At 43.8% G+C, this 13,411-nt stretch overlaps 1 protein-coding gene across 5 annotated transcripts in view; it reads left to right on the top strand.

The window, feature by feature from the left end:
• The first annotated feature begins 236 nt into the window (after positions 1-236).
• pde8a (phosphodiesterase 8A) overlaps positions 237-13,411 on the top strand; it is a 34,692-nt gene continuing 21,517 nt past the window's right edge. Inside the window, exon 1 of one of the 5 annotated variants that reach the window (XM_047041989.1) lies at positions 237-415. In XM_047041989.1, coding sequence (XP_046897945.1) covers positions 320-415 — 96 coding nt within the window. In that variant the 5' untranslated portion in view covers positions 237-319. Of the gene's footprint in view, positions 416-3,151; positions 4,471-8,690; positions 9,828-9,999; positions 10,125-13,411 lie in introns of those variants that run through there. The other 4 variants (XM_047041991.1, XM_047041988.1, XM_047041990.1 and 1 more) reach the window with 4 other exon arrangements.

Below are 13,411 nucleotides of genomic sequence, written 5' to 3'. Positions count from 1 at the left end.
GTTATAATTCTGCCTGAGCCGAATCATACATAAGACTACAGTAGGCCTACATTGTAAGTAGCACACTAGACTGTTGTGGATAATGCGGTCTTTCCAAACGAAACTTCATACTTTCCCTCGACACTGAAAAAAAGACCCTCATGTTTCAACAGGTTGGGTGTTGAACTGCAGGGAGGGCTGTGAAGCCCGCAAACATTGCTCAGATTATTTCTTCCCATTTTGATCGGGGAAAGAGTCTTCATCTGCAGATGCTGTCATTTGGTATGAATGGATGAATGAATATTTGAATGAATGTACATGATGAGGGAATAATGAATGAATGAATGTAGCACTATGCTCGGGCAATGGGTTTGAAATGGAGAACATCGGACGAGGAGCTGTTGGAGAACAGTTGAAGAATGGACCGCAGGTCAAGGTGAGCATAGTTTATGACTGAGGAAATGTGCCCAGGTGAGTGAAAGTTGACAGTTGCCGAGGAGGACTATATTACCTACAGGACAATGCGAATACGTGCCGCTAATACGATTAGAGTTAGGTAATTTAAAGGACCCATTTACAGTAAATAATATTTTTAGCTGCAGTTTAGGCTCACTAAATTGTAGGCTAATTTATACAAGTTTGTAATGTTAGGCTATATGATTTACTTAGCCTAATCCTCAAGTGTATTTAGTTCAATATTTAGTTTTAATGCTCAACCATAAGCATATACAGTAATATAGCTCTGCCAATAGTGTTATCACCAGTGTACTGCCCATATTTAACTCCTGATATGAATTGTTGATTATTAACGTGTGACGTGACGAAGAAGTATTGTTGCGTCCGTTCGGGTACTGCCCGACTGTCCTGTCCGGTACAGCAACGCACGTTAAGGATAAGCCAAGATAAGTAATGTAGCCTGTTGGAGAATTCCATGCACATATTTGTAATGCACATATCTGATAAGAGTGAGTAATGAATATCTGATGGATTATGTGCGTGAATGTCTTGCATTACATCCAGATAGTAGATTTGACCAGCAGCAAATACGATAAGAATATGTCAGCTGTAAAATGATTCAGTTCAGAGACAGGCCTAAAGACCAATAGGTCTATTCAAATCTAATGAAAACAATGATAAGTTCCTCTTTAAGTCAAACCCCTGTCTCTGATTGAAATAGGTCAGTCGAGTTTATTTTTCATTTAGCTGCTTTAGTTGCACACCAGGTTGGTATCGGTCACTTTTAAAACGTTTTCAAAAAGTCGACTATGGGGTCAGTTTATAGGCATGATCTCACTCACACCCACAGCTGTGAGCTGGCATCTCTGGTCCACACGAGCTTTGCCCCATCACACACGTCAGCATTCGTCTCTGTCCGACCACACTGAAGCTCTTGGGAATTAAAGCACGAGCTAAAACATGTTGCCATTGTATCATCTCAAAATGGTGAAACATTAATAATTAAGTCACATTTATTCACTGCTTACCTGCTGGCTTCAAATACTCTACTATAATACTAACCCAAACTGATAACAAACCTTTAAATTCGTGATATTTCAATCGGATGCCCCTCTGAAGGGTTTTCAACGTTACTTCTATGTATATCATGGAGTTATATAGGTGTTTAGTGGACCAGAATAACAGTGTTATTTAGTAAAGTGTGTTTTTATCGCCACTCCAGCTCTTAATCCAATGCTAAACTGGCCCAGGAGATTGGTAGGGTTAGGGGTATAATCTGAGCCAGTTTTAGGAGCCTGCAAGGGACAAAGTCTCTCAGGATCGTATAAGGCCTACCATTCTTTTACGAATCTCCCAATTAACAAATATTTGTTATTGCCATAAAGTGGACAATGGAAGTTCTCTGAGCACTCAGTACAAACTAAAAATTATCTATTTGATAAGTGAAACTGGTTAAATACAACAATCTGCAACATTACAAAATATGGTTGCTCTAATGTACACTGAACAAATTTTTGTTCAGTGTAGTGAAATACCAGAGGTGCGGCACACACTGCGTGTTACATTATGAACGTGTCCTGTAGTTTAGTCTAACCTAATCATACCAGAAGATATTCTTTGATATTCATAGCTGGATTAAACACTAATCACTTATTTAATTTGATGGGTTTGGAAGCACAATTCAAGTAGGCCTAGTGACAGACAAGTGATCCCACTCATTGTCTGTCCTCTGGCGCCACCTCCTGGAACAGTTCACACACGACACGCTCAAGATAATGTTGCATAACGTCTATACATTTCTGCATTGGAAAAGGTTTTGAGATGTGATTAGATCCCCTGCTATGTGTCGTGGACTCCAAAGGTTCAAGCTGTGTACGTGGAATTTAGACAACAATCACAGAGGCGACAGGAAGAAGTACATAAGGTGACTCTGATAATGTACTCAATGTTCGGTGTGTATGGAATGCCCCCTTGCTACCTCTCTACTCGTTGCACAATTAGTCTTGAAGTAGCCTAGTCTACTTCTTGACGTCAAAATGCAATACTTATTTTCAAAATACTGAATGAAAACACAGCTCATAGTTGGTTCAGAACCCCTATCACGTCATAAAAATAAGAAAATGAACAGTATTATCTTGGAGACATGCTATATATTTCAGACAAATTATCTTCAAAAGAATTGTGACAGCTTTACAGATAAACAAAAATCATGGAAACATGATTTAACATTTAAATAAATGCCTTTTCTGCACATTTCCTGTTTTCTGGGCTACAGTACATTACCTGACATTGTCTTGGGCTATGAGCTTCTACAGTAACTGTTTGATAGTCTAGGTCTTATATCCTGTTGTTAAAAAGAGCCAAACATAATGATGAGAGGGAACAGCTGTACGCTATAAGTCAAATTGTCAAATTGCATGTGTTGGCGTGTGGGACAGTCTTGTTATATTCTAGACCGATCCAACCAGAATGTAACATATGGTAGTCTGGCTCGTTTGAAACGCGATTTCACAAATAACTTTCGAAACACGCAATAGCCGCAATCCCTTTAGTCATTTACACCCTATCCCGCTTCCATTCAAACGAACCCCAAAAGACCCGCTGAATTTCCATGTTCTCTGTGCAATTTCAAAGTTCCCTCTGCAAGAGAGGTCCACCCAGCTGCGCCAAGGACGACGCTGATTAGCCGAGTTGCGCTCATTTGCATTAACGTCAGTAAAGGCTGTAGGTCAATCCTTGCGGGTGCTTTTATTGGATGTGCTGCTGTCAAGCAGTGCTGAAGAATTGGAAGGGCAAACGCTAGGAAGGCAGAGAAAAGACTAATAGAAACCCCATTATGTAGCTTATTTCTGCGTATCCGTTTATAAATATCAATCCCATGCCTTCCTTTTTGAAACACGAAACTTGGGGACGCGGAGCGGTCTTGTAAGCGATTGCATTCACCAGAGGTGGTACCTCAACATATGATTTGACAGCCTGTACATCTTTTTTTCAAAAAGGGGAAAATCGTGGGCCTATGTTTCACTAACCCAGGTTTTTACCCGGGTTTGTGATCTGTGGCGAAGCTTTTTCAATCTGACAACGGATGTCTGAATGGCGATTTTACACCAAGATTTCTCTTTTTCCGAATTGTGTTATTTCTGTAGATAAATGGAGTGTTGTGTCAGACTAAATGTCATTTTGTTGCATGGGGGAAGAATCTTGACATTGGAGCGACTGATCAGAAGAATGCTATGCTGTGTGAATATTTTAGCCTGTTGGTGATGAACGGCTCAGGACTGGAGCAAACTGTCGTGAGAACGGGTTTGTGGCCAATGTCTTGAATTGAAGTAACCAGATTGTTAAAGGAAAAGAGAACTCCCCATAAAATTGGATGGTTTTGGGTGGGGAGGACGGCATCAGTAGTGGCATTGGACGAACATGGATAAAACTATTGCATGAATTGAAGAAAGCTGACGTTTACTTGAGAAGAGTAAAGTTTAAAACGAGAAAATGATGATGTGGTACGAAGACGAACAGAGGAACCAGAGTGTGGGATCCATTGCCAATGGAATCTGAACAGCAAAATTGAAGAATAGCGGGATTCATGTGTACGAGGATAAAACAGACCGTTTGGAAAATATCTTCAATTAACTTAATGTAAAGGACAGAGAAAGGAAATAAGCTTCCTGGTAAGACTGTAGGGTGGAGAAGGATATATATATATATTTGTATATATATATATATTATTCATGCTTTCTTTATGCTAGGGAAACTGGGTAGACACGTTTTACGTTAAGATTAATCCAAGAAAGAAGACGTCTGATGACAAAGGCCATTACGAATGACATTCGGGTATAAGTAAAGCACTTGGGGAAAATAAATAGTGTGAAGTGGGGTTGAAGCATGGGCTGTGCTTCAAGCATTCATATCTCAGATAGGGTGGTCTACGGTGGAAAAGAGTCCGAGGATGCCCACTCGCCCCAGCAGACTAATACTACACAGCAGCAAGGAAATCCTGCCTCGGGACTACCGATAAAACCCTCGAGTTGCAAGGTGAGGGAACGATTCCGAGAGAGGAGACACTGTTACCGTGTTTGATGTCATGTTTAATTAAGGTTGTATTTTGTCTGTATGTTTTTAATTTACAACACTGCTATTCTAAAGTAACGTGGGCCTCTTAGATTGATACCTAAAGTGGATTACAGTTAACTGTACCTCATGCCTGCCTTCAATCCCGATCGACAGGTCAATGGGTCATGAGCACCAGTCATAGGGTTGATTCCTCCACAGGCTTCGGGCCTGGGGTGAAAACAAAGGGAAGTAGTGCACAGCATTAATGATGAACCATATCTCTCATCACCTAGTCGTTCCCTAAAAAAGATTCTCAAATTGATTTACTATTCATTTGTTTACAGCTTGTTCTAGGCTAATTCAATGCATACAGAATAGTTCAGATGTTTGATTTGTAATGTATGTGTGGAGTTGAGATGAAACTGGACCCATCAGTTCAATCTAATATTTTTTAGCAGCTACTGCCGGTGTTCTATTTTTCCTCATGTTGAATTCATGCTGTCATGCTAATTTATAGTTGTAAGTTATGCCATAGCCAGAAGATGTGTGTTGGATTTGAAGTCATCACGTCACCATGTTGTTTTATTCTGCATACAGAGCTGTTTCCTTAACACCGAAAGTACAGGACAGGTATAGCAGGTTTGGGGCTGTCTTAGGGTAGACTTAAGGACTTAAGGCATCTGGCAGCTAAAATAGCCTATAGAAGTAATGTAGTGAAGGACCCATACTGTGGTATACAGCATACAGTCTTTGTTAAAAACACTCCTCTCCTCACGTAGCACATGTCTATTTCCATCAAGTGGCCCCTATGAAATCAGCAGCATGAAAGCTTGTGTGTGTATTTTAAGCAGCTGGGTTTTGATGAGGAGATCTGTTTTCCATACCTACCTGCTGTTGGAGATCAATATTGGGCATTGATCGCTCGGTAACTGCTCCAGTGTTCACAGCTCTGGCTCTATCGCCCCAACCGTTCACTCTGTCTTTATGAAGAGCATTGGACACAGAGCGGGTGGATCACAGACAACACTGTACACATGTCATGCTCTGTACCGCATGACAGGGGCAGGCACGTGACTTTAGTGTTCTGTTTATAATATAACAAATCCAAGGTTAGGATTCGGCTGCGGGAAAAATGCAACAGGCCCCAGTCTTCAAAGCTATTGACTTGTTAATCAGTAGTTGTATTGAATATCAGTTGACTTTTTGAATGAGAAGGGAATCGAGCCGAGCGCAGTGGAGCTTGCTAGCCGAGCCCTGTTAGCAGCTCCTCATTGGCTGCTTTGATACTTCAACTAGCATTACATCACAGCCTCATGACACTATTTATTCTATTTCTAAAACATAAAATAGTTGTTTGTACATTTTATTACTATAATAACTGTGTACACAATGTTGTGGGCTCCTACACAATGTTTCAGCTGTTTTCCGTTTTGTTGTGTTCACCTTATGTGAGTGTGTATGTTTGTGTGGGTGCCAATATGTGCTTGTGTATTGAGCGCATGTTTGTTTGACAGACTGCAGGCTATTTGAAGGCCTCTGTCAAGCTGAATGCTGTGGCCAAATGTCGCCACAGGATCCAGTGAGAAGTCAGTGTTTAAGTCATACCCACTCCTACAAAAAGACAAAAGACTACGGGTCTGAACGGAATGAATGTCACAAAAGGAGCGTATATGTGAAGTGTACGTATGTGTCAACAAATGTGTGTCAAACGTGAATGTTTCAATGTCTCAGTGTATACGTCGCTAAACAAAAGTCTGCTCTCAACACAGCTCCCCTTTGACTAACACTGCGCCCTTATTTAAACAGTGGATGGATGGATGTGATTGGCTGATTGGCGACCGTTGATTATTGGATGCAGGTGGGAGTTGGTACTGGAGGGCGTGATGATGATTCGCTGCTGGGGATAGGCCATTCCTAACACCACCTACTGGAACACAGACAGAAAACAAATACAAACAGGGTGGGACACGGGACACAGTGTGACAGATGCCCCCTCATTAAGACTCCAGGGACGTCACTTCTTACACCCAGCTAGACTAATGGCAGAGAAATCTCCTTGAATTGGAAAGGGCGAAGCGTTATGATGGAACACACACTGCAATTCATCTACTTCATCACAGACTTGGATAATATAGACTGGGTTACGATAGACTTGAATTCTATAGACTTGGATACTGTAGACGGGGAATATGGTAGGGTTAAATATAGTAACTTAACGGCAGTAGAATTGAATATTGTAGTCTAAGATGCAATGATCCACATGATGATTCTTAGTTAAAAATATTGACTTTGCCACCTTCAGTTTGTAATAACAACTGTGATCTGTGGGTGATGAGAATGGTGTGTACTGTGTGTGTACTGTGAATGGTGTGTACTGTGTGTGTACTGTGAATGGTGTGTACTGTGTGTGTACTGTGAATGGTGTGTACTGTGTGTGTACTGTGTGTGTACTGTGTGTGTACTGTGAATGGTGTGTACTGTGTGTGTACTGTGAATGGTGTGTACTGTGTGTGTACTGTGTGTGTACTGTGTGTGTACTGTGAATGGTGTGTACTGTGTGTGTACTGTGTGTGTACTGTGTGTGTACTGCGTGTGTACTGTGAATGGTGTGTACTGTGTGTGTACTGTGTGTGTACTGTGTGTGTACTGTGTGTGTACTGTGAATGGTGTGTACTGTGTGTGTACTGTGTGTGTACTGTGTGTGTACTGTGTGTGTACTGTGTGTGTACTGTGTGCATGCATTTGCGAGTGTGTGCAAGGGAGATAAAGGCGTTTTTATTCGGGAGTGTGTGTGTGTGTGTGTGTGTGTGTGTGTGTGTGTGTGTGTGTGTGTGTGTGTGTGTGGGGAAGATAGAGACGCGCTCGTAGGGAGTGTGTTCTACTGCTCAGATTGGACGCTGAGAGAGTGATGCGAGTCTGTGTCGTCAAGGATACGTTACCATCTGGGCTGCTCTGGCTCTGATAAGGCTCAAGTACAAGGTCTTGTGACAGTTGTCGTAGTCTGTGGGTGCATTTCTGGCTAAATGTGTGGACAGACAGACAGGTTGGCTGGCATGAACACAGACAGACAGGTTGGCTGGCATAAACACAGACAGACAGGCTGGCTGGCATCAAGACAGATGGATAGGTAGACTGGCTGGCTGGCTGACAGGCAGGCTGGAGGACAGACAGACAGACTGGCAGACAGACAGGCAGGATGGCAGGCAGACAGACAAGCTGGCAAATAGAAGATTATTGTGTCTGACAGACACAGACAGGCATGGGGACAGACAGACAGGCTGGCAGATAGCGAGACTGACGGAGGGTTCAACCAAACACAGCAAAGTTTATCTAGCCTTGCTCTATGAAGCCCGACGGGGTCATGCAGGGAAGAGAGCAAACCCAATACACAGATTTGGGATCAGTTTGCTCCAACTTCAACCATTACAGGGGTTAAGAGTAACTGACCCAGGGACAGTTGGGACACCCCTCGCCTGCATGCTGGTTCCGTATGCAGCTTGTCCCCAGACTTAGTCTGCACACATTGCTCTCTCCCTCACACCTTGGTGTCTGCTCAGTGAAGACCAGCATTCTGGCTGCAGAAGTGAGGTCAGATCAGGTGATTCCTCCGATCCAGAACCTGCTGTCAAAGCCCACTGGTATACTTGTGTTAGGCGTTAGAACTTTCCGGTCAAGTTTAGAAGACTGGCCCAGGGGTTTGTCTGACTTCTCTTCAAGATGAGGGCTTCCTGTCCCCACGTTGCTGCCGTGTGCTTTCTCGAGCCCTCTCTGGCCACTGGAGTGGAGCTGACGGGGGTGTGTGTGTGTGTGTGTTCGAGTGTGTGTGTGTGTGCATGTTTGGAGTCTAAGTTGAGCGCCATTGGGTAATTTATTCCAGAGGAGGGCAAAGGCTTAGTATGGTGATGAATTAATCCACTGTGCTGCTTGTGGAGCTGAGTGAGGAGAGACTGATGTTCCTTCCTTCTACCCTCTTCTCACTCTGTCTCTCGTTCTCTGACTAGCTTTCTCTCACCTCTCACTGTCTGTCATTATGTCCATACAAAAACACCCCACCCATTGGCGGTTTCACACCACATCTATTGCTATTGCTATTGCTCTCTCTCTCTCTCTGCTCCTCTCTCTCTCTCTCTCTGCTCCTCTCTCTCTCTGCTCCTCTCTCTCTCTCTCTCTGCTCCTCTCTCTCTCGCTGCTTCTCTCTCTCTCTCTCTGCTCCTCTCTCTCTCTCGCTGCTCCTCCCTCTCTCTCCTTCTCTGCTCCCCTTTCTTTTTATGCTCCTCTGATTGCTATTCCTGTGTCTTATTCTGAGCAGTATGAAGGTTAATTCTTCTCATGTGTATTTAGTTATTGAGCAGAGGTCATTTCGGTTAAGTGACAGATACTCCTCCGCTGTCATCAGTTACGGGACTACAGACTGTGTAGCCTCAAATGCTGCTTGTCTGGTTCTGGTAGTGTTTCTGCGGATGTCCAGGGGTCTGCTCATGTGACAGCGGGATAGGATATAACTTCAGCTCTTGTTTATGTAGAGGATGTCATGTTTATACATACACAGGGAAAATAGTGGTACCTGTTCAGTCTGAACGACTATCTGTGTGACTTTCCGTGCTGCACTTAGTTCAGGAAAGAGCGAGATACTGGATTAGACATGTAGAGAATGCAGAATATTGTAGTAGGCGTTTGTAAAAGGTGTCATTTTGTATTCGAGTGTTATTCTGTGTCATTTTCAAAATACTGTACTAAGCCTCACACACACGTGTTAAATGAGATGGACATTCCATTTTGTACTTAGCCAAAATCCACAACAGGTTGACCTGTGTGTTTTTTCTGCAACAACCCGTCCTTCCTTTCCTGTCTGGGGTATCTCCAGTGGCAGCATGTCGGTTAGCTTTGAGTTTTTTGCCATGTCATACTTTACTTTTTTATCTTTGCTGGCACATAAGCTGAAGACCACATAGGGATGGGGGCCCATGAACACTGTCTAGACTACTGGATGAACTGTAGTACACCAGAACAGTCCCATGTTTCAAGGCTCTGGAACAAACCCAGTTAACTATCCAGTGCTATGCAGATTAGGGTTATGAGTGCAGTCTCCAGATATTAGAACAACAACTAAATATCGAAACAAAGTATCATTGGTGGTCTACATGGTAGCATACTATTGGACTACTTTTTCAAATTAAATTTTAGTTGACATCAAGTTAAATGTTGTTCGATTGTCTGGCATTGGTATTCCCTTCTAGAACACTACAGTTAATTAAATGGAAGACTTTGTCCCTTTTGATGTTGGTCAAGATGTCCTTTTTTACTCCAGAAGATGGTTCACTTGTGAGGTGTCAGCTAAGGTGAGTGTGATTGTGGAACAGACCTCTCCATTGTTTTTGAAATAGTCTTCACAAATAAGGCTGCATTCAATGGCTTGTCCTCTTCCCCCTCAAGGATAGAAACTTTGAATCATAAGGGCGGCATGTGATAGCTTCAGAAGATTGTAGAAGCGGTGTTCTTCCAAAACAAGGCACCAAAAGTGTTTACTTTGTAGCCAGACTCTCTGTTCTGTTTCAGAAGTTCCCAGGAATGACATAGCGACTGGACTGAAGCCAGACAGTGACCTTCTGCAGCCTTCAGCGCTGCCTCGTGTAGATGTGAGTTTGAAAAGGACTCTGCTGCAGACATGTCACACTATGGCTGTGTTTGTAAACGGACACTCGGCCGGTCAGTGAATTGATGACCAGTGTTCTCTGATGTCAGTGTAGAACTTGAATGTGTCTGTGTACCACTGCGACTGTCGTGTCATGACCAGGGAAACTTTAGCTCAACCTACCTGCCTGCTGACCAATGGGAGGACTCTTAGAAATAGTCTAAACATGAATCCACGCCAAGGTCAGATTCCTACACTAGTTGACAATTGGCATAGATGTTGAGGCTTGTGTGTGTGTGTGTGTGTGTGCTATTACATATGCTATAAGGGCCTGAAGTCCCCCCAAGAAAAGTAAACTAAGAAAAATGAAACTTTGTGAAGACTTTTTCTTAGTCCTCACAAGTTCAAGTGCTTTTTAATAGGGATTCTTTTTGGGGTTAGACTTACTTTAGGGGCTGTGGTTAGGAGTCTGGGTTAGGGTTTTTTGTTAGGGTTAGGAAAGACTGAATTTAGTTCCCACAAGAATAGCTATACAAGCGTGTGTGTGTGTGTGTGTGTGTGTGTGTGTGTGTGTGTGTGTTTGTGTGTGTGTGTGTGTTAGTGAGGCCTTCTGTAACAGTGCATGACACACCACGTTAACACAACAGCCTCTGGGCATTTGAGTTCTTTACCCATTTTCACGTTGCATCACACAAGCTCTCCTCTCTCTCTCTCTCTCTCTCTCTCACTCACTCACTCACTCACTCACTCACTCACTCACTCACTCACTCACTCACTCACTCACTCTCTCACACACACACACTTACAGACACATTCCCATATTCATTCACACACAGACGCCTAGCACAGCTAGTGTGAATGCACTGTCAATACAAATTGTATTCCTTAAGTCCCCTGAGGAGAATTTAAAAGAAAATTTAGCAAATCTGACATTGACATTCCGTTGCACAACTCTTGCACAATTACAGAGATTAACATCTTTTTTTTAATAAGTATATCTACTGTGTCCATTCCATACATTAACTACATCTCTGGTTAAGATTTAGCCAAGATACCTTTTCAAAACATGAGGTTGGTGAGCCAAATTGGATGATGTCCTGGGACAGCTAGCAGGGACAACGTAAGATGAGCTCAAAAGCTTAATTGATTTTGTTAGAAAAAGTAAATGAGAATCTTTAGGGATGTCAGAGTTCACCCCTGCCCTTATTTTTCAGTAAAGTAAGGTTTTGGAATACAATAATACAGTCCCATATTTCTGGGAATAAAATATACAGTTCATGGTTGACAAAAGTGCTCCACATTATACATTTCTTTCTGTAAAGAGAGAAAGTTTTCTAGAAGGCTTCGTATATTTGGGAGATGCTGGGAGCGGGAGAGAGATGGGGGGGGGAGGTAGAAGGAGAGAGATGGGGTGAGGGAGGGAGCAGGAGAGAGATGGGGGGGGGGAGGGAGCAGGAGAGAGATGGGGGGGGGAGGGAGCAGGAGAGAGATGGGATGAGGGAGGGAGCAGGAGAGAGATGGGGGGGGGAGGGAGCAGGAGAGAGATGGGGGGGGAGGGAGCAGGAGAGAGATGGGATGAGGGAGGGAGCAGGAGAGAGATGGGGGGGAGGGCGAGAGAGTGTGCTGTGAAACCTGCACTGTTACACCACTGCCCAATCTCCAAACAGTTGCAACACAGCAGAACTACTGTGTTAATTCACACACTTTCAGGCAAGAAACATGAACGAGAAGAAGTATTTCAGGACTAAAAAAGGGAAACTGGATAACATTGTGTCAATGATAGTTGGTTTTCTGGAAAAAAAAGTTTTCTGGTCAGTTATAGGTTATAAAGGTCTGAGTGTGTTTGTCAGTATGTGTGCAAAGTGTGTGTGTGTATCTGTGCCAAACCTGGGCCTAGCTCTAACACAGCCCTCGCTGATCACTCATACGACACTGACCTCACTGTTCTACTCATAGCAAGTGAAGAGGAGGAGGAGGCAACACTGGTCACATAACCAGGACGAGGTACAAGATCTGGTCCTGGGAAGACCTGGTTAGTCAAGATCAGTGATGTGACACTGGGGCTTGGATATCTAAGCTGAGCATTGTCCCAAATAGTGTTGGATAACTCCATCAACCTGTTCCTTTGCCCTGATGGCCCTAGGCCTTTTCCTGGAAGGGGTTGATGAGGGGGGGGGGGGGGGGGGGGGGGGGGGGGGACTTGTTGAAGCTGAAGGGGGTGGGGAGGATTAGCACCCCTGCTACAAGAGAGGGGTGTAGGCAAGGAGAGACAGAGTAGATGGAGTTGATGCAGAAAAAGAGTGAGTGAGGCAAGGTCCCTGGTGTAAAAGATGGTGTGGGAGAGTGAATGAGAGGGAGAGGGGGAGTGCAGAGCAAGCTGGGTTGCCCCTGAGAGCTGCCCATTCTGTGGCTTAGGATTGGCCTGGTATTAGGCGGATTTCTGGGTAATCTGGATAAGGCCAAAAATACCTTGAAGGTGAACAACGAGAAGAGCACCTCGCTCACCAGGACATGTATTTACACTTGATTCATTCCAGTAATTGATTTCTGCTTTTACTTAATTGATTCATCCTTGTACTTTATATTATCCATGTTCGAAAAGGACCTAGATTGACTTGCCTATTTTGAGTTATCAAGGCCATTCGTGGGACAGACAATGAATGGAACACTGGTCTCAATATGTTGTAATGGGATGTATGCATTGCATCTTGTCATGTCAAACTTCTGTTTGAGATGAAAGACATCAAGCACAGATCACCGACATGTGGTATGACCAGTGAGTGGTTGAAAGAAGAAGGCCCTTGCTGATTTGTTGGGATTGGTTTGTGGTCGGTTTTTTAACCGTCTCATACCACGGGTAAGACTGCAGAAAGTTCTATCTGATTCTATGGGGAGTCAGGTGATTGAGCGGTTAGGGAATCGGGCTAGTAATCTGAAGGTCGCCAGTTCGATTCCCGGCCGAGTCAAATGACGTTGTGTCCTTGGGCAAGGCACTTCACCCAACTTGCCTTGGGGGAATGTCCCTGTACTTACTGTAAATCGCTCTGGATAAGAGCGTCTGCTAAAATCAGTAAATGTATTCTGGATCTGTGCTTATAGGCATTGCGCTGTTTTGTAACAGCCACGACATGGCGTTCCTTCATGCTGGTGAGATGGGGGTCTGAGTGCACGTGCTCACCTAGCTACCAGAGGTGTTGTCTATTTCCTCGCCACAATGCCCGTAGTGACAGTTTGAGTTGAGAACCAACCGAGGAAGCAGGTTGGTAACAGCAGCACCTCTCTGGGTACTTG

This window comes from Hypomesus transpacificus, chromosome 19, assembly GCF_021917145.1.
Source record: "Hypomesus transpacificus isolate Combined female chromosome 19, fHypTra1, whole genome shotgun sequence".
Classification (NCBI taxonomy): Eukaryota; Metazoa; Chordata; class Actinopteri; order Osmeriformes; family Osmeridae; genus Hypomesus; species Hypomesus transpacificus.
Note: the sequence above shows the minus strand (reverse complement) of the source record. Positions and strands in the feature narration are given on the sequence as shown.